The 21800-nt window shown below is 38.1% G+C and overlaps 3 protein-coding genes and 1 non-coding gene across 7 annotated transcripts; 3 read left to right on the top strand and 1 right to left on the bottom strand.

The window, feature by feature from the left end:
- The first annotated feature begins 261 nt into the window (after positions 1-261).
- On the top strand, positions 262-3301 carry LOC122019945 (endoglucanase 9-like). Its single transcript, XM_042577598.1, has 6 exons — positions 262-1168; positions 1301-1608; positions 1695-2159; positions 2244-2379; positions 2453-2625; positions 2700-3301. The coding sequence occupies exons 1-6, from the start codon at positions 775-777 to the stop codon at positions 3096-3098; spliced, it is 1875 nt and encodes a 624-aa protein (XP_042433532.1). The 5' UTR covers positions 262-774; the 3' UTR covers positions 3099-3301.
- A 668-nt stretch (positions 3302-3969) lies between these two features.
- Positions 3970-14370, top strand: LOC122020317 (probable NOT transcription complex subunit VIP2). Of its 4 annotated transcripts, none has more exons than XM_042578196.1 (14): positions 3970-4066; positions 5366-5496; positions 8352-8457; positions 8548-8726; positions 8804-9167; positions 10516-10722; positions 10805-10906; positions 11988-12073; positions 12161-12337; positions 12445-12876; positions 12957-13009; positions 13093-13134; positions 13581-13725; positions 13808-14370. In XM_042578196.1, the coding sequence occupies exons 2-14, from the start codon at positions 5479-5481 to the stop codon at positions 13871-13873; spliced, it is 1977 nt and encodes a 658-aa protein (XP_042434130.1). In that variant the 5' UTR covers positions 3970-4066; positions 5366-5478; the 3' UTR covers positions 13874-14370. The 4 variants fall into 4 exon arrangements, with proteins under 4 accessions (XP_042434130.1, XP_042434129.1, XP_042434128.1 ...); XM_042578195.1 differs by having other exon boundaries at positions 12146-12337; positions 12960-13009; XM_042578194.1 differs by having other exon boundaries at positions 12146-12337.
- Positions 8380-8457, bottom strand: LOC122022166. Its single transcript, XR_006122892.1, has one exon. It is a non-coding gene; the product is annotated as a small nucleolar RNA snoR35 (small nucleolar RNA).
- Positions 14371-19726: 5356 nt separating the features above from the next.
- LOC122019029 (protein PHYTOCHROME KINASE SUBSTRATE 4-like) lies at positions 19727-20995 on the top strand. The gene has a single exon (XM_042576540.1). The coding sequence runs from the start codon at positions 19727-19729 to the stop codon at positions 20993-20995; it is 1269 nt and encodes a 422-aa protein (XP_042432474.1).
- Positions 20996-21800: the final 805 nt, after the last annotated feature.

Genomic DNA, 21800 nt, shown 5'->3' with positions numbered 1-21800 from the left:
GCTGTATATAATTCTATTGCTAATTCTCTATGTTTTTAATGATGCATAAATGACAATAAACTTACATATCAATACAAATCTGAACAAATGTCTGACATCGAAATGAGCTGTATATTTATTTTAGGACTGACAATTAAATGATATTTATTTTAATTATTTGTATTGCTTTTAGAACATAAATTTATAGTATAACAAATATATTATTTTAATACAACTAAATGGGGTCAGATTCTAATACATTAGCTGGGACCGAACGCTGGTCGCACCACTGGCTTCAAGATTAATCAATGGCCGGGGCTGGCACAGAAATAAACTATGCGGCCTGCCTCACCCCCCATGTGCTGCGACGAGTTCAATCCAAAATTCCCGAGCATCGGTCCAGTTCATGAACGTTGTCGTCGTCACACCAGTCACCAGATTTCGCCATTGTTGACCCCTGCTTAGATCTCCTATAACAGCTTCGTTTTCCAGCTGGAAAATTATTAAAGCAGTTAGCTTTTCTTCTAAGCTTATCACTTGTTTCGCTGGCCACTGTCGCCGTCTCCAGCACTCAAACGGCGGGGCTCAATCTCACCAGCTGCTCGCCACCACCACCCACTCCATTCTGAGAGGAGAAGGAAATTTTTATAAAAATCCCTGTAGCTCCGCTTGCGTCGCTTCCAATCTTCTCTGCTGTGATCATCCACCAAACACTCGCCTTGTGCGTCTAAAAAAAGGGCGAAGGGGAGAAAGGGGAGGGAAAATTGTGATTTTGAGGGAGAAGGGAGGGGGAGGATGAGTATGTACGGGCGTGATCCGTGGGGCGGGCCGTTGGAGATCTCGCACGCCGACTCGGCCACCGACGATGACCGGAGCCGGAACCTGGACCTGGACCGGGCGGCGCTGTCGATGACGTCGCGGCAACTGGACGAGACGCAGCAGAGCTGGCTCCTCGCCGGGCCCGGCGACCAGGGGAAGAAGAAGAAGAAGTACGTCGACTTGGGGTGCCTCATCGTCAGCCGCAAGCTCTTCCTCTGGACCGTCGGCGCGATCGTTGCCACCGCCGCGCTAGCCGGCCTCATCACGCTCATCGTCAAAACTGTGCCGCGCCACCACCGGCCCCGTCCGCCGCCGGACAACTACACCCTCGCGCTCCACAAGGCCCTCATGTTCTTCAACGCACAGCGATGTGAGGATTTCTCGAACCCCTTCCCTCTTGCCCCAAATGCCTGCAGAGATCTGCTCCAAAAATCAGATTTTGATGGGTTTTCTGAGTGGAAGACAAGATTTTAATGGCATTTTTTGGCAATTTCCTTTGCAGCTGGACCGATTCCGAAGCACAACAACGTGTCATGGAGGGGGAACTCCGGGATGAAGGATGGCATCTCGGATCCGTCCCACGGGAAGAGCCTTGTGGGAGGATTCTACGACGCCGGCGACGCCATCAAGTTCAACTTCCCTTCTTCCTTCGCCATGACCATGCTTAGCTGGAGCGTGATCGAGTACAGTGCCAAGTACGAGGCCGCCGGCGAGCTCGGCCATGTCAAGGAGATCATCAAGTGGGGCGTCGACTACCTCCTCAAGACCTTCAATTCCTCAGCTGACACAATCGATCGCATCGCTGCCCAGGTAGGGGGAAAAACATCCATGCCATCATCCAAACCAAGATTAGGCAAAATCTGTGGCAAATTCTGATGAACTCAAACTTACGGTAGGTTGGGCAAGGAGACACTTCCGGCGGTACAAGTACAACTCCAAACGACCACTATTGCTGGATGAGACCGGAGGACATCGATTACCCAAGGCCGGTCCTCGAGTGCCACAGTTGTTCCGACCTCGCCGCCGAGATGGCGGCTGCTCTGGCTTCAGCATCCATCGTCTTCAAGGACAACAAGGCCTACTCTCAGAAGCTCGTCCACGGCGCTGCCACACTCTTCAAGTTCTCAAGAGAGCAAAGGGGGCGGTACAGTGGCGGCGGCTCCGACGCAGCAATCTTCTACAATTCCACTAGCTACTGGGACGAATTCGTGTGGGGTGGCGCGTGGATGTACCTCGCCACCGGCAATTCGTCCTTCCTTCAGCTGGCCACCCACCCGACGCTCGCAAAGCATGCCGGCGCTTTCTGGGGTGGACCGGACTACGGAGTCCTCAGTTGGGACAACAAGCTGACTGGTGCTCAAGTAATTTAAGCTACCGTTTGGATCATACTTCGTCTTCTTCTTCTGTTAACTTTCTTAGATTTCCCTAATCCGTTTCTTTTGCAGGTACTTCTCAGTAGATTGAGATTGTTCTTGAGCCCAGGGTACCCTTATGAAGAAATCCTGAGAACTTTCCACAACCAGACTGGAATCATCATGTGTTCTTACCTTCCAATCTTCAACACTTTCAACAGAACAAAAGGTTTGAAATCTTCCTTCTGCAACTCCGCTCTGCAGTTTCTTCCATCAAATCGCTGATCCAGAGGCATTTTCAGGAGGCTTGATACAGCTAAACCATGGAAGGCCTCAGCCCCTGCAGTACGTCGTCAATGCAGCTTTCCTCGCAGCTCTCTACAGCGACTACCTTGAAGCCTCCGATTCTCCAGGGTGGTACTGCGGCCCGAACTTCTTCCCCACCGGAGTCCTCCGCGACTTTGCGCGAACCCAGGCATGTTCTTCAGTCTTTGTCCCGCGACCTATTCGATAGAGATTCAGACTGTTCGAATTCTCTGTTCATGGCAGATCGACTACATCCTTGGGAAGAACCCCCGGAAGATGAGCTACGTCGTCGGATTCGGTGGGCGGTACCCGAAGCACGTTCATCACCGCGGCGCCTCGATTCCGAAGAACGGGGTGAAGTCCAGCTGCAAAGGGGGGTGGAAGTGGAGGGACACGAAGAAGCCGAACCCGAACACCGTCGTCGGAGCGATGGTTGCGGGCCCTGACAGGCATGACGGGTTCCACGATGTCCGGACAAACTACAACTACACGGAGCCGACGCTTGTGGGCAACGCCGGTTTAGTCGCCGCCCTGGTGGCTCTGTCCGGGGAGGCCAGTGGAGTGGACAAGAACACCATGTTCTCGGCTGTCCCGCCGATGTTTCCGAACCCTCCGCCGCCGCCGACGGCGTGGAAGCCATGAGATAGGAGAAGATGCTAGTTCTTTTACGTGTACGATGATGATCCTTGTAGTGGAATGGTCGATTGCATTCCTTCGTCGAAAGTGGAAGAGAACAGCCTCCTTTCAATTTGACAGCTGCATATTTTTGTCAGTGATTAAAACATGGCCGTGTAATAAGATCTATAGAATTAAGCTTGAATTTTAGTTTGTAGTTGTTTTCTTGATCTTGTTGAGGTCACTTTTGTTCGGCTGGTCTTGTTTGTGGCTGAGCCACTCTCCTTCGGTCCGATTCTATAGCTTAAACCGGGCTGTATCACTAGTAACCTAGATTCAATAATTTTAAAAAATTATTTAGGATATTTTATTAATTTCATGATACTTTTTTTATTAATATCTAATTTTATTCTTTTAAATAATTTATAATTTATTAATTTTTGAAAGTGACCAGTAAGTTGATCATAAAATATGAAATACAAAGAGGCATTCAAATCAAAACTAGTTTGTCAAATAATTTAAACAAATTAAATTAAAATTTTATTAAATAGATGAGTCAGATTGTTCAATCCACCTAAGCCCGCAATCCGCCCGTGGGTTAAGATATTTTTAAAAAAATAAAAATAAAAATAAAAAATTTGATGACCTTGTGAGTTTAATCTGTCAGCACTAATTAACATTAATAAATTTTTAAGGAGATTTTTTTCAAGAAATATTAAATGCTAAAGTATATATGAAAAATATTCGTTTTAAAATACCAATTTGAAGACTAATAATAAAATAAAATAAATTTTTTTTGAACATATCTAAATTTATTAGGAGTGAATAATTTAATAAGTTTTTATCAGAAAATAAATAATTTAGGTAAATCTCATCTTTCTTTTTTTGAGTCGTCTATAAATAATCCTAATTTCATTTCCTCGTCGCGTATTGGAAGTTCACTCCCAGCTCTCCGTCGGGCGTCAAGAGATCGTTTATTTCCTTGAATTCGTGGGGTATGATCGTCCGCTATCTATTCCCTTTCCGATCTTTGTTGCGTTGTTTTTGGCATCTTACCTCCTTTGTCGGATTGATCTCGGTTTAGGGTTTCGATCCGAACTTGTATGAGAGGTTTCGTGCCGTTGCACGATTACAATAAGAGATTTCTCGTCAATAGGGTTTGATTTGTGTTGTATTTTCAATCTGCGAGGCGTAGGACCTAGTACGGTTAATGTTGTTGCTGCGAGGTAAGTATGCCGAGCAAGTCGCGCTGCAACTCTTTACTTATCAAAATAAGTATATCGTTGTTAAGAGCACAAGTTGAAATAAGTATTTTGTCTTGGTGGGTTCTATACCTCAGTCTCTGAAGCTTGGACTGAAATATATTTTCTTCGTAAAAATTATGGCAATCAGTGTTCCCTTTTCATTTATTATAAGGCTGTTGGCGTGTGTCTTGCTTGAGGTTTTAATTAAGTCGTTCAATGTAGTTGTTTAGGAATGCTTTTAGTGTTGAAAGTTAATATTTATCGAGGTATCTTGTTTGCTTGAAGAAGTATAAGTGCTAGATCCCTGACTCATGGAGTGTGATAATGCAGACAATTTGAGGATATTTTGAAACCTTTAGCTGTTAGTTGTCTATCTTTAATTAATAGAAGTGCATGCCTGTTTTGTTTTTGGGAATGTTTCTGGATAACATCTTGTCATTCTAGCACACATCATTTATTTTTTGTTGGAGAAGAAGGAATTGATGCAGATTAGAATTAAGATTCATACTTTGAATTTCAAATTATGGTTTTGAGTAGTTCTGTAATTTATAGTTTTTTATTTTGTTATCTTTTAATTTGGTAGTCCATTAATTGGATAATTGTTATTCTCAATTTGCTTATTTTTTTCCTAGTTTTTGTTAGGATTGAGCAAATAAAAACTGCTTTTGTGTTATGTAATAAGCAGCTTTTATTGATGAAATTTCTCTTTAATTAACCTGTGTCCCTGTGTGACTTCTTTTTCCTAAGTGTGAGATAGTTATCACTTTTTTTCATTAATTTTGTCTCATTCTTCTATGTGATTTTAGGGATTAATTTGGTGCTGCATTAGGTGTTGCTTTTGGTAATTGAACCATTCATCTTTTAGTATGAAAACATTGCATTCTAATCTTTACTACTAAGAATTTTTTTAACAGTACTCTAAACAAGTCTTCATTATTTATACCTATAGTACTACTGGTATCAGTTATTTACCTATCTGTTACCATTCAAATCATTTCATTTGATACACTAACTTCATATCTAACTTGTGTTTTATTTTTTTGTGCTCAGGATATAGTCATTGCTTCCAATTGAACATCTGGAGAATTTTTATTCACTGGTTGGCATAATGAAGAAACACTGCATCTTGATCTGAGTCTTTCTACATTCGTGGCAAAGTTATAATGTCTTGGCTTCCAAATGTAACTCCTGCTTCTATGTTTTTCACAAAAAATGCATTACTTTCATTTCTAATTTTGTTCATATGACATAGACTCATATAACCTTTAAGCTGTTGGGGATATTCTAGTTCTCTCTTCTGTTCATTATATTTCCTTTGCATAATTTGTATGACATACTTGTATTTTTCCTTTTATACAAAATACTACTACTTGATTAACTTTTTCATTGCATCTCATTTTCAGTTGTTGTAATACTTTTGTTAACAAATCTGGATGTTGTGCCTATGAATTGAGTAGTGCCTTGAAAAGAAATCTGCTTCCAATATGATTTTTGTGGTCCATTTTATGGGTTCAATGAGATTGAATGCTAACTCTTCTATTGGCTCCACTTCCAATCTGCCAGTGGTCTACTATATGGATGACATTGATTTTTTAGCTTCTTATTTTATCATCTTTATCTTTCCAAACAATTCGAAACCAGAAGCAAATGCTTAGTCAGTCGCCTAGACTGAGTTTTAAAACCAGGCAAATCTAACCTTGTCTTTTCACAAATTTGCCTCGTCTTAGTCCCACTATCAATTGTCTGAGGTTGTACCAATAAGCTCTGGGCAACCACGTTGACGACATTTCATGATGAGGAAATGCCTACTTTTTCAAATGTGGCATTAGGAACTTGTTTCTTCACTTCCTACAGTATAGTTGATTTCATTTTAATGATTTTTTTTTTGAATTTCGATTGTGGATGACAAAAGAATTCTTGGCATTTTGTATGGATTATTTGGGATATTTTAATTCAATTTTCTTTAAGCTTTTAATCATGACTGCCAAGTATATTCACCTTATCTATCTGTCATATCACCAGATAGATTTCATAAGTATCTTGCTGAAGTTTATGCAAAGAAGTTACCAGGGTCTTGAAGAAAATGATCTATGCTCTCAAACAAATTTTTTGAGCATGGTTTAAGAAATCATGAGGTTACTAAATTGGTCATTCAATCTTTATTTTATACAACTTGACAGATATAGTAGTTATAGTCATGACAATGATATTCTTCTAACTGATAGTGATATACAAGGGATAATTGAGATTAAAAGGTATCCGGATGCTAAATTTGTCATTAAGATCTAGGAAAGGCATACTATTTACTGGTTATTAGGGTTATTTGCAGTGCTGCAGATATCTCTTCCTAAAAGTGTGCTATCTATCTCTTGCAAGTGGAACCTACGTGGATGCAGATTAGTACACTCAATAGTTTCAAATTATAGATTATGAAGATGATAATTTTAAAGATTGTTAATGTTATCAGTTCTTGTGGAAGCCTGAAGTGTGTCAGTGCAAGGCAATAATTAGAATTTTGCACTATATCAAAGGTTCCCAAGTAATTTTTTTTTTTAATTAGGAAAACATAGACATTTAAATATCATCATTCTTTCATGTAGATTATGTTAGGCCTGCCACTGACTGGAGTACTGGAGGATACTCCATTTGTTTTAGAGATAACTTATAAAACAGAGTGATATAGCTCGTTGTACTGCCAAAGTTAGATGTGGAGCCTTGACTTGACACAGAACTAGGGAAATGATGTGCATAAGATTTTCCAATAATTTTTTTCAGTTAAAGTTGTGGAATTATAGAACTGCATTTGGTTATCCACCTATTCTCATTATTACAAGCAAGGACATGTTCTATGAACAGATTAAACACATTGAATCTATTTCTCACTTAATTGGAGATTTGTTATTTCCAAGAAATTGAGTTCATTATGCATATCTTCTGCATTGAAATCTATGTTCCATTTCCACCATGCTTTAGCTTGATGGAGAGAAGTAGAATGCATAGTTATAAAGTTCAATATTGTCCCAAATTGCCTATTTGTTGTTTTACTACTGTATGGGATTTATATATGATGTAATTTTAGTCATGGTTTAAAGTGTCGAGCCGTGACGGTCGAAACGGGCGAAACATCTCGTTCCGCCGGGCGATCGGCACTAGCATGACCCCGGCACCAGACCCACAACAGCTGCGACATGTTGCGTGACCTTGTGGCCGTAGCAGAGGGGTTGCTCGACCCCGCAACAGCAACGGAGAGGTCGCATAACCCTTCTGCTGTCGTTGCGGAGGCGTCGCGCAATCATGCGGCTGCTGCATAGGGGTCACACGACCACCGCGGTCGCACCGGAGGAGTTACGCGATCCTCACGGCCATGGCTGAGGGGTCGCACAACCCCGTGGCAGCGTCGAAGTCGAGCTAGCACGCGAGTGGTGTCAAATTTCGGATTTTTTTAATTAAACTTAGGTTAATTATTTTAATTAACTCAATGGAGATAATCTAAAGAGGTTTTATTAAACCCTAATAAAATTATCTAATTAATTTTATATTACATTTATCTTAATTTAAAAATTATAATAAAATTTTTATTTATTTATTTATCTATTTTCATATCTTTTCCTTTTTAAAAAATTATTTTTTATATTGTTTATTTTGTTTATTTTTTAAATATTTATGTTAAATATTTTATTTTTTAATTAATATATTTTATATTTAAAAAATACCGAAACTATATCGTCACGGCACGATACGGTACCGAAACCATATCGTTCTGGTCCAGGTCCGAAATCTCGACACGGGTCGAAATTTTAAACCTTGATTTTAGTCTTATTAGTAATAATGTAATCCCTTATTTCTAGATGAGTTCAGTTGTTAGAGATGAGTACCTTTGGTTTGCTGTAATGTTCAATATGGTTTTGTAAGTACTAACTTGATATGGTTGTGTTTTTCTTGTTAGCTAGCATATCAAGTTTGGTAGAACCTGGCCTATCCTTTGTTTTTACTGGTTTTGCTTTTCCTGATAAAGTTACTGGACTTTTGGTTACAGTCAACAGTTATTGGTTCAGCATCAAATTTTGCAGACTCCTCAGGCCGACCCTATACCACATTGTTTTCTGCCCAGTCTGCTGCAACGCCTGGGTTTTTTCCCTCTGGTTAGACATTCTTACATAAACTTTGTTGGAAAGATACATGTGGAATTTTATTATCTGCGGTTTGGTTTTTAATTGTTTACACAAAAATAGGTGGTATTCAAGGATTGCATAACCTTCATGGAAGCTTCAACCTGCCAAACATGCCAAGTTTGCTTGCATCAAGAGAGGCTGCAATGAATGCTGTATCATCTGGTGGTGTTCAGCAACTGGGAGGAAGCATTCCTAGTGGGCGATTCACGTCAAACAATCTTTTGGTTGCATTGTCTCAGGTATGACATCAGTTTATTCCCACATTACTTCTCTGCATCACGTGGCCCTTTGAATGTGATTTTTTTTTTTCATGCAGATACCTCATGGCTCTAGTGTCACAAATAGAGGGGGTATTAATGTCGTTGGAAATCATGCTTTTAGTAGTAGTAATATTAATGGAGCTGATGGGCCAATAACTGGTATTTCCTCAAGTTCAGCTTCTGGCAGTCGTAGTTCTGTTCCTGGTTTGGGAGTTTCTTCAGTATTGGGTAACATAGGCCCAAAACTTACAAGCTCTGTAGCTAATATTGTTGGTGGTGGTAACATGGGAAGAAACATCAACTCTGGAGGATTATCCGTGTCTGGTTTAGCTTCACTGGTAAACTCAGCTACTAATAGTGGATCAGGGAACCTCAATGTACAAGGTACCAACAGATTGATCAGTAGCATGCTTCAACCAGGTAGCTTTCTAATTTCCTTGAAGCTCGTCAACTTCTGTTTGCATTACTAACATCATCTTAGTGCACGTAAGTGATGAATTATCTCTCTTTTTCTAAAAGGAAACACTTATCTGTAATTTCAATCAGACTTTTCTCAATAGGAAATTGTATTTGATTTCTGGTTCTTTCTCAGGACTGGGTATTTTTATTTTTTTAAAATGCCTACTAATCGTTTTACAGGTTATTTTTCCGAGTTGGTGGGCGACATATGCAGACCATGTGGGCTGCCTATATGTTGGAAAAAATGGCATAGTTCATTTGAAAAAAATTGTAGGCCACATATGCTGACTAGTTTAGGTTTTACATCAAAAACCCTAATATGATTATCTCCATAGAAAGGACTTGATGAAAAAACTTGCTCAATCTTTTAGAGATGACTAATTCTTGTCATTGTGAAACGCTAACCTAAGTTTTCGATGTGATTAAATGTAATTTTCAAGTGTTAAATATTTATTTTGCAAATGATAGACACATTAAATATATGCATGCTATTTGTAACTATCACATTTTCTACATAGTGTTACATATTTTCCATTTTATAGTTGATTTATTTTTTCTATGTGGAATTATTAGTAGGATGGGCCAATGAATAATATTTTATTGGATATGTGGGCTATTGTGATGCAACACCAATCAACTGCTCAATACACAAAAGCTTAGGACTAAATTGATGAAATAAAGGAATAACTATCTCACACTGAGGGAAAAAAAGAACTATAAAATCACACAGAAGATTGGGACGAAATTGATGAAACAGACAGAATAATTATGTCACACGTTGAATAAACAATCTCATATAAAAATTCATTAAAAGAGAATTTATAAATCAAAGTTCTTTATTACATATGAAAAAGACACTAATAAATTCCATCTTAATGAAAAACTATAAAACAAATAAGTAAACTGGGAATTACAATTATTCCATTAATTGATTACCAATTTAAAAGATAAATTAAAATAGGATAATTACCCACAACTGAAACCTAAAATTCAAAATTCAAAATTTGAATATTATTCATAATCAGCATCACATTGTCATCATTATTAATATTTTTTACAATTTTTATAGCAATAACCACATTGGGCTAGGCAATGTTTCTGCATACTGCATATGCCTTTTAAAACCTTTTTTAGATTAAGCAAATAGTCAGCTATACTCCTATTTGTGCTGCATTCTTGCCTAGAATCTGAAATTTTCTGTTTCCCTTTATGGATGCATGATTTTTGCCTCTGTCCCAGTTAGTCATAATTATTTGTTTAAGTAATCTAGTGGTCAAATATACTGAGAACATTCTACTTCTATGGTTAGCCGGACCACCAATGATCGGTATGCTTGGTAACTCGTATCCTACATCTGGAGGATCGCTATCTAGGATCCAAGGTGGGAATAATGCTTTAAGCTCTATGGGTATGTCGAATACCATCAATGCAGTGGATAGTTCTCCTTTTGATATGAATGATTTTCCTCAATTAACTTCAAGGCCTAGCTCAGCAGGAGGCCAACAAGGGCAATTGGGTATCCAAATATGAGTTGTTTGCTTAATTTCTTTTCTCAAATTTTCTTTCAGATGGAACATCAACCTATTTTGAATTCTTAGGTGCAACACGGAAGCAAGGAGTTGGGGTTAGCTCCATTGTTCATCAAAATCAAGAATTTAGCATACAAAATGAAGATTTCCCAGCTTTGCCAGGATATAAAGGTTCTTTTTTTCCTTTTTGTCTGAACTTTCTTGTTCATTATCAAGAAGATGTGCCCGGCCCAATGCAAGGCTATATCATCTGAACACTTTTTTTTTTTCAAAAAAGAAGCTGCATGTTATACACTGTATTGAGTTGATGCATTTTTGTTGTGTTCCTCTCTATCATGTCTTTACAAGTGAAGTTGGTGGGACTTTTGCAAATCTCTGCATGAAAATCCATAATATTTTAATTGTTTTGACATCGGATTGGCTAGATGATCTTTTCCCAGCATTGAGTTTGTTTTTTCAGCTTCTTTAGGCTATTCAAACTTGTTGCCTTTGTTTCGGATTGAAGTCTCTTTTAGTCCCTCTACTATTCTCATGCAGTATAATATAATTGCTTCCGGACATGCTCATCGGACATTATAAATGGTTGTCTGTCTTTTTATCCTCTACCACTTCTATCAGGAAATAGTAATCCCTTTACCGATTGAGATGATGCTCTTCGCCTATATTATTCAACTCTTCTCCTATATTATTGAACTCTTCTCCTATATTGCTTGAACTTGCGTAATGATTTTTTGGTACAACTATTTCTTTATCTAGAGTCTAGTGTTTCGCTTAAAGTTTCAATGACCCTGAATCCCTGATTGCTAAAGATAATGACCACATATAATGTTGTGATGTTTGATTGGTTCATGGCCCTTTTGTGGTCATTCAATCGAGCTCAAAGAGTTATAACATATGCTTTTGTTATACTAAACAATTCTAAACACACCTCTTACCATGGACCTGAATGTACTGGGCAGTCAGTCTATATAATTTTCATATATGATGGGGCATGAATTCCCTATGCTCTCTAATGTAGATTTGTGGATGCACTTCCTTTGATTCATGTCTGACCCATGAAATTCTAGAAGAATGAAAAACTTCTTTCAAATTTTTAGTTGTATGGTTATAGAGATTCACTGTAAAGTTACTAGCATCAAAGATGCTAATTATATTGTAGCAATACTGCCTGTTAGTTGTATGGTCATACAATATCTTTCCAAGGAGTTACATCGGAATGCTGTGGCATTACTTATATTTGATTCCTGTTTAGGTGGTAGCTCAGATTTTTCAGTGGATCTACATCAGAAGGAACAACTTCATGAAAATATTTCTACCATACAATCACACCAATTACCAGTGAGTTGAACTTTGGTGAATTTATTCAGACGGCTTGTCTGTACTCATCATTTTTCTTCATTCATTTGGTAATTTGATATCAACCAGATGGCAAGATCTGGCGGATTTAACTTAGGAGGAACTTTCCAACCTAACCTTCAGCAACAGCAGCTGCATGCTACTGCAGCAAGTAGTGGTGAACTTCCTTTTGCACCTGGAAACAGTCGAGATCTACGATCACATGGCTCTGATTTCTTTCCTTCTCACGGGAATTATCATTCACAGGTATCTTACCTTGTGTAACTCTTTCTATTTTTTTTCCTAAACACCTTGATCTTTAATGATTGTATTTATGCTATTAATTAAATGGTTTCACCTTTAACTTTATACAGATTCAAAACAGTGCAGACCCTAGTATTGGGCTGAGAGCATTGAACTCTGTTACATCTGCTTCTGGTATGAATACATACGAGCAGCTGATTCAGCAATATCAACAATCACAAAGTCAATCTCAATTTAGACTACAGCAGATGTCTGATGTCGGTCAATCATATAAAGGTCAAAATGTAAAATCCACCCAGGGATCACAAGTACCTCCTGATCCATTTTGCATGTTAGGGTTGTTGAGTGTTATTAGTATGCATGATCCAGATCTAACGCGTCTTGCATTGGGAATTGATTTAACTACCGTAGGACTGAGCTTGAACTCTACAGATAGTCTTTATAAAACATTTAGTTCACCTTGGTCTGATGAACCTGCCAAGGGGGAGCTTGAATATTGCATTCCAACATGTTATCATGCCAAAGCACAGCTGCCTCTACATGTAAGCTTCTATACTCTTGTTTTATCAATGTGAACGTATACTCTGAGTCTGACTTAATTCATCTGCTATTGTCATTGTAGCAGCTATATTTCTCAAAACTTCAGCTATCAACCCTGTTTTACGTTTTCTATAGGTATTCTATCCCTCTTTTTTTTTTGTCACTTCCCTCGCATGCTTTCTTTCTCAAGCTATTCATTACTATTTTGACTTTTGCAGTATGCCAAAGGATGAAGCTCAACTTTATGCGGCTTCTGAACTGTAATTTCTCCCTCAACCTTATTTTCATGTATTAGTTTAGTTTTTATTTATTTATTTACGGTTCATATCTGGTTTTTTTCCACCTGAACTTACTATTTGAAGTGGCATTTTTAAAATTGAACTCCTGATTGTTTTACTCAAAAACTTGTTTCTGTTTTCCCTTCGATGATTAATTTGGACACCATATAATTATGGGCGGAATATACTGTGCAGTATTCTGTTGTCAAAGCCATTACACAGAAAAAAAGGAAAACAAATTTTATCTAATTTTGTATATCAATCAATCCAAGTGTCTGTATATGTTGTTCCTCGTTAAAGGAAATACGTGACCTTCAGTTTGTGACCATGTAATTTTATGAACCCTAGAAATGGTACTGTATTAGAGTTTTTCCTTGATTTGCCTCCATTTATATGCGCCTTCAAACTCTCACCAAAAGCTCTTCCAGGTACGCCCGTGGATGGTTCTACCACAAAGATCAACAGTTATGGTTTACAAGAGTCCCGAACTCAGAGACTCTTGTCAAGACGCATGCTTACGAAAGAGGATTGTACCTTTGCTTTGATCCGAACACATGGAGCACAATTTTGAAGGTTTGGCAACAAACCAATCACCTCCTCTATTACTTCGTCCATGCTTCATTACTAGTCACCATCCCTGCTTGTTGCACTGCAGGAGCACTTTGTTTTGCATTACGATGCAGTGGAAAAGAAGCCGATACTCCCTTCAGATCACCCTTAAGATCTACGTAAACAAAACTGCCCATGTAAAACAGGTCTTGTCACTTTCGAATAAAACGGTTTTAATCTATTCTTCATTTAGTCTGCTTAGTGCTTCTTCTCTAAGCCCTTTCAACATGGTTAGTATATCCTTGCACTCAAAAAATTTCTCTAGCCTGCAACCCTAGTAAGGACCTTTATGAGATTTCATTAGCCTATATAGGTAATCTTGATTCACATTTTCTATTTAAAATCTAACACGTTAAACGTTAGCTACCTTCTTCACTGTGCAGTTTTCATAGGAATATCTAAAAGATAATAGTTTGATGGAAATCTTTTTATAGTCGTTTCTATGGGTCTACAGTTCAAAGTTAAGACGTAATTTGAGCTCTTTCTTGGCGTATTTGCTAGGATTTTTTTTCTAGTTCTGTACTGATATTTCATGTTGGGAGTTACTCTCAGATTGATTGATGTAATCATATCAACAATTTGTTTAAGTAAAAAAAGAAATTGTGAAAATAATCTTGTGTATTCCATCTTCATTGGTGGGCTGTGGATAAGAATGATTTTTGGGTAGTCTCAGGATATTTTAAATTTGGGTGAGTATTTTTTCCCCAAAATTACAAAAGTAAATATAGATGAGTTTGAGAGAATGCAAATGTGAAATTAATTTATTCCTTAGACATGCTGGAACAAAAACAAATATAACTGTTATATTATTTGTATTTGAATATATATTTTTAAAATTATTAAAATTGTAAGCAATTTAACCTAAGTCGTAATGGCGGAAATCTAATTACAACAGTGCCCCAAAATTGGAAATTTATTTATTTATTTTCAAAATGTGTGGATGTGTACAAAGCTTATGATTTATCTTTTGAAATGAAATTTTAGTTAGTGTTTATTTGATTTAATGCTTTAAATTAAAATTTCCAACAAATTAGTGCATCAAAAATTAACATAACATATTAAATGGCTGGATGAATTTATACATTGAATCAAAATGTTTTTTTTACTTGGGGGTATTTATTAAGTATTAAATAATTATTTGATATTAAATATCGGTCAAAATTCAATTTTATAATTATGACCATTTTGCCTTGTTAGGAATTTTTAAGTCAATATCCTCGTTATTTTATTAAAATTTAATTAAGTAATATAATATATTACAAAAAAACAAAGATTCAATTTAATTAAGTAATAAATGTCCATTTATCTTCTTTCAAAGAGTAGGAATCAAAGGAATAATTTCACCTTTAAAAGTGCTCCAATAACATACATTATCTTAGCATTTTTTGTTTTACTTTTAATTTTTTTTTCTCTTTACCCCTCATTTTTTATTGAGTTTATTTTAAGGAAAAAAATGGGAGATTGACAAGATAATAATAAATGTTAGAGGTCATTTTAAAGCAATTGCTCTAATTGAATCTAGTATTCTGTAATAAATTATACGTGTTAAAGAAAATACGGTAAATGATTTTAAAATCCTCCACCGCAACTTAAACTTTACCCTTAGTTGTCATATAAAAATATTTTATCTGACTCACTAACTACATATAATATACATCAATTTATCTAATTATCCTAATTTTTTATAGATATAAAAAATATAAAAGGAGACATAATTCTTCATAAATTTAGTATATTTAAATTAAAATTTAATATAGTTTATGTCAAATTGAATACGACTTTTTCTCAGTCTAACCAACTCAATTGACTTAAGCTGAATTGATTGACCCAATAGATTCAGTCTAAGTCAATCGATTGATATGAGTTCCCAATCGATTAGTAAGTAGAAACAGAGTCGTGCTCAATTTAATAGAAAATATACTCGATGTTAGTTTGAATGTACTGAATTTAAGAAAAATTATATCTCCTTTTGATCTTTTTGTCCTATAAAAAAATGAAGAAAAATTATATAAATTGATATGTATTATGGAGTTGAAGTAAATAAAAATTTACATGCATAGAGTGTAAATAAGTTTTTTCTAGGGACAGAGGAAGTATAATTTGTTATTAGGAGTTTTAAGTCATTTTTTTAAGAAAATAAAAGAAATTCTTAAAAAGAAAATAGAAATATAAAAATGTTCCTTTTCTATATTACTTTCGTGTATATTGGATTTATGTATATAATAAAAGAAATGGTATATAAATGTATGCTATGACTACTCATGCATTTCTAAGAAATTTGGAAACAAAAATTGATTAAAAAATATATATATACATAATACCATTTCGTTTAATCCCTAGTTATCCATGCATGTAAAAAAATCAAAAGATGCTATATAAGTGTTTTATGCTACAAATATTCACCCATTTCTAGATAAATTTTAAAAAAAATGGCAAAAAAAAAACAGAATATCATTTTTTTTATTCCTTACCTATTCATGCATATATATATATATATATATATATATATATATATATATATATATATATATATATATATGATATCATTTTATTTACTGCATAATTGAGACTTAGCTTGTCTTTTATCCCCTACAAATACCCAAATCAGTGTCATAATCCATCAGAAACAAATCTCATTAGTGTTAACAATATACATATAGTTTGACAGTCTCACTTGCTCTGCCTGTCAGTTCAAGAAACTGTCTGAATACCCTACAAATGAGAAAGCCCACTAAAGCTAAAAAAAGTGCATGCAATAAGGTGGACAGGTGATGTCACTTTCTCTCCCATGACACAACAAGAAACATCCATTGTTTTCAAGGTGTGAGAGAGGGGGGGCCCTTGTGCTTTGCTTAGCTCAGGCCTGATTGAGTTGTCAGATAAGGATACTGAATCAAGGATGGTGTGGCTGGGAACACTTGAGGGCTTCAAGTCCCTATGTGGAAGATTGTTGTCCACTGATGAACACATAGTTTAAGGAAGGAGATAAGGAGACATGATATCCTTCTTATTCCTCTTGTTTCCTTTCCTTTCGGTTTCTTTCAGGATAGTGGATTTGGAGGAGATGGCTTGAGTGTAACCCCAGCTTTATTTGTTGTTACTAGGGTTGTGTTGTTGTTTTTTTTTTTTTTTACCAATTTTGTGTTTAGACTAATTTTGGAATGGACGGTCCGGCCTCACATGCCGGCACTAGTAGATAAAAAGTATAGATGAATCTTGATAGGTGGTCCAGTATTACGAATGGTTCGAGCACCGTGAACATTTAATATTGTGGCAAAAAGGTAAATACGTTCGTTCTCAGCGCCCCCGTCAACCCGTCCCAGGGCCAACATAGAGGAGATAAATCACTAGCGGCTACTAGCCTTTGGAATAGTGATTAGCACATAAGGAAGGTATTTACCTCGACTTTGCCGAAATTCGAACCACAGACCTCATTGTGACAACATTTTCATGCGCTAGTCACTAGACTCATCCGAAGGGACACCATGGATATTTAATATACCCTATGTGGGACTCATTGCATGGGCATTCTGTCCCATCATTTATTATCATATCGAGTCCACGAGAATTGTTGTTGCTGCTAGGGTTATTGAACTTTGATAGAATAATTTGATTGGTTAGATCTTGTTATTGGAACAAATTTTTATTAAAATTAATTTTGAAAATATTTTTTAAAATTATTATTAAAATAGTATTTTCAATCTATTTTTATTTTAAAAAATATTCTAGTTAACATTGTTATAGTAACTATAATTCATAATTGCTAACGATAATGATACTATATTATAATTTTTGTTTATAACTATTATAAAAAAAATGATAAATATAGTTAATCTTATTGACTGTCCCGGCTCCATAAAAACTTTCTATCAATCATTAGAATAAATCGAGAAGTACATATGACACGGACAATCCAAGATTATTTATAACTATTTTAATATAAACACTTAGTGGTTACAATATAAACACTTTATTTCTAATCAATATTAATTAATATTATATTGCGGCCCTTATAATTTTGTAGGTGCAATACTAACATTAAAAATAAAAATTGTATCCTCATAAAAATGGATTAAGACATTGTTTTGATATAAAAAGATATTATAATAAAAGGGAACATATTCTTGTTCATTTTTTTATTATGGTCCCTTGGGACTGTAGTGTCATGGTATGATATTCAAGTTATCTTTTAGGTATTTATGATTTAAACCCTAGTATAATTAATCATGGTGGAAAATATTTTGAAGACCAGATCTGTTACTTACGAAATGAGACTAATTGAATTTATCAATTTATTCGTTTCGTATTTGATTTCTTTCTCTCTGGAGCCGCCTTTAATTGTTAAATTTGACATGGCAAGATGCATGACTGATGACCGAGAAGGAGAGTGTTGGATGCGAGTGTTCCTTGTTGGCTCTTCCTTATGGGACGCCAGTCCTCCCATAGTGACCGAGACATGGTCTCTTGGGTCACGACCGGCCGGCACCTCTGTTTGTACCGAAGCACGTATGGACATTAGCTGCTCGTCTCCATTCTATCGTACTGTATAGTCGTCGAAACAAAAGCTTTAGTCTTCTCCGATTCCATCCATCCAGGTAAACATGTACCCAGTCCTTAAAACGTTGGTCAGCACTGCCTGATGGCTGATGCATGCATCTTATCTGTTCTTCTGAGACAGAAGGTGACTAGACATCAATTGAGCACAGTGTTTAGATTATGAAATTCTGTGAGGAATCCATGAGAAACGTAGACAAGGGCCAGCCATGCGTGCCAATTTGATGGCCACGTCCTTGTGATATATAACATTGCAGTTACGTGGCATGGCTTAAGCTTCATATAACATTGAGCTAGCACAGTTGTGTTCTAAGATTGTTGTCTTAATTATCGATAAGATCGAACCAAGTTGATCTGGCCAACAACTAAACTAAGTTAATTAACTGACAAATATAGCTTGCAGTTAGACGTTGATCCCGTCTAAAATCGATGAAAATTGGACTACCAATAAGATGATTTCAAAGTTGATCGGAATAAGATTTTCATCGGACTACCAATAAGATGATTTCAAAGTTGATCGGAATAAGATCTTGAAGAGAGAACACCTACAAGATCATCAGGTGAAGGAGGAACATTAGTAAGTATGTTAGAGGTTGTCCTTGAGAAAGTCATTCTGAAGCTCAAGCCAACGAAGTGGAGGAAGATATGAAAAATGAATAGTAAAAGAATATAGGATGCACGTGAAGTAAAAATGTATTTCCGTCTATGGGCGTGAGACCCTTTATAATACTTTTGTAATCCTCACATTAATGAAATGTCATGTCGCAATAAGGAAAATATCTTATCATTATATTGTTACGATATTGCACAGTCTCATCGCTCATACATTACTTATATCTCGTATATGTACAAAAATAATATTCCACGTGCTTTTGATAATTCCACGCACAATACTAATTATGGAATGAGCTCATGAGTCGAAGGACTCATTGGGCTTTCTTAGCCTAACCCAAATAGTAATTAAGATAATGGATTGATAAAAGGAGGCTAAAACTTTGATCATGGGCCAACAAGTGTTCTTATATGTCTGTCCATCTTATAAGAAGTTAAAGAATACTAATCCTCTAAAGTCAGAAAGATCCAATCGAATGATAATCTCTAAGCTAACAGAGTGAAGTAGGGAGAGTGTAGCCTGTGAAATTAAGATTGTCTGATCGGATAGTAACTTTTAAACTAACAAAGTGAAGTACAGAAGAAGCATAACCCGTGAGATTAGGATTATCCGATTGGATAATAGTATCTGATGTCTTGGTCCGTAATTCAGTCAGATTGACCTTCCCTAAATTTTGACTTATGGTCCGATTTTTCTCAAAATCTCCGTATTAATGGGAGTATAAGTAAATTAAAAAAAAAAATAGATATACTTTTGCGCGTTCATAAAACCCGCGAGCGCAGGCTCCAGTTTTCGGCAATGAAGTCGGAAGAGGAGAACGGGGAGATGGAGAGACGCAGTGCGGCAGCAAGCTTTAGTGGCGGCTGCCTGCACCAACGGCCGGCTGCCTTCCCCACTCCGCACTTCATTCTACTCGCTCCCGACCGCAAGCCGCACCTCGGCGATCCCCTCGTGCTCTCCGACGCCGTCGCCGGCGGCCACGGCCGCCGCCTCAGCATCTCCCGCCGAATCGACGACGCTGAGCTTAACATCTTCGACGCCGAGCGGTACTTCCGTGAAGGCGACGAGGCCGCCTCCAAGCGGACCTTCGTCGTCGATGAGGCGCTCCGAAGGTGCGACCTTTCCGAAGGATTGAATGGCCGGGGTTCGCCGTGCCAGACGGCGCCCACCGAGTCGTCGGAAGCCAGCTGGAACAGTAAATCTGGACTTCTCCCCCACCGAGCTGGTAGGCTTCGGTCGTCAGGAAAGCGAGTGGTCTTCGGGCGTAGCTGCCCTTGCTCCGGCAAGAAATCCGTCGACGTGGAGGAGAAGAAGCATTCGACCCCAATTCGACCGTTGAATGCCTCGTTCGATGCGAAAAAACAGAGCTTTCGAGCAGGAGAGGTGGGACTCGATACCATCCCAGAGAGGTCGCCGGCCGATGAGTTCAACAACGAATTAGACCTTTCCTGCGGAGTGGTGAAGATGAAGATAACTCCCGGAAATTGGGGTAAAGATCGAAGCTTTTTCAATGTAGCCAGCCGTTTCTCGCCGGAAAAGACCTTTCCTGCTGAAATCAGTCACCGGATAATGAACTCCGGCGGGCACTTCGCCGACGTCCCCGGTTTCTCCTTCCCGGTCCTTAGCCCTCCCGACGTCGCCGGAGAGTCACCGCGCGATTCGCTGGAGGTATTCCGGAGTACGGCAAAGACTTCTGAGTTAGCGCAACCGCGGCCAGAGGAGGACGCGGCGAGCGACACGAGCTCGGACCTGTTCGAGATCGAGAGCCTCTCGACCTGCCGCCGTCGCGACTCCCTCGACGAGCTCGAAGGGCGTCGATTCATCGGGAGAGGCGCGGCGGTGGATATCCTCCAGATACAGCGCCGGAGCCTCGAGAGGGCTGCCACTCCGTCCGTCGCCCCGAGGGAAGCGAGCGTCGCCACCGCGGAAGGCTTCGACCGCAAAATTTCCATCGCCGCCTCGGACCACGGAGAGTCTCGCTGTATCGAGGAGGAACATGACCTGTTCACGGAGGCCGTGGATGGCGCCCGGCGGAAGGCCGGCGGGCTCCTGAACTGCCGTAGCTAGAAATCGGTCAGCGTCGGGCCAAAGCCGGAAAACCTGCAAGAACCAACAGACCGGACGGTTCATAAAAATTAAGCCGGATTAAACCGCTCAAGAAGTCCAAATTACCAATAAACGTAAGTGAAGCTTCGTGTGCTATTTTGCCTCCTTCCTTCTTTACTTGCATTAGATTTACGAAGTCTCTCATTAATGATTTCTATCTGGTTTTATTATTGTAAATGTTTTAAAATTGAAGACTTGCAACAAATATGGCAAAAAAGAAAAGAAAATCAACATCAATAATTTTTATCTGTTTTACTGTTTACAAATTCTTTTAATGATACGGATAATTAGAAGTGCTCTTTTAATTTTTCATCCAAAGCTTAATAGAGTGGTCGAACTATTAAATCCTACTCAAATTACTGAAAAGATTTAAGCTACCTAAAAGCATCAAAGGAAACAAAAGAAGTTGTGAAGACAAAACCTAAACGCATGCAAGGTTCCAGACAACACCAATCCAAAACATGCCCATCACTTTGCCAGCTCAATTTCAGACCAAATGCTGGTGTTAAAGTCCCCACAATGAGGCAGAAGGTAGACAAGGTAACCCAGCAAATGGCAATGAATGAGCCACACCCTGTTCTTCATCTGCAACAACTATTCATACTCATGTCATCACAGCAGAGAAGCACATCATGATTGATACGACGAATGGCATGGGACCCCTGATGCAAGTATCGAAGTCCTGAAGAACATGACGATCTAAGTCCCGAAGGATGTGGCAGTCTAAGTCCCGAGAGACGTGGCCATCAAGGTATAGAAGAACACG

Source organism: Zingiber officinale, chromosome 9A (assembly GCF_018446385.1).
Source record: "Zingiber officinale cultivar Zhangliang chromosome 9A, Zo_v1.1, whole genome shotgun sequence".
NCBI classification, from domain to species: Eukaryota; Viridiplantae; Streptophyta; class Magnoliopsida; order Zingiberales; family Zingiberaceae; genus Zingiber; species Zingiber officinale.
Note: the sequence above shows the minus strand (reverse complement) of the source record. Positions and strands in the feature narration are given on the sequence as shown.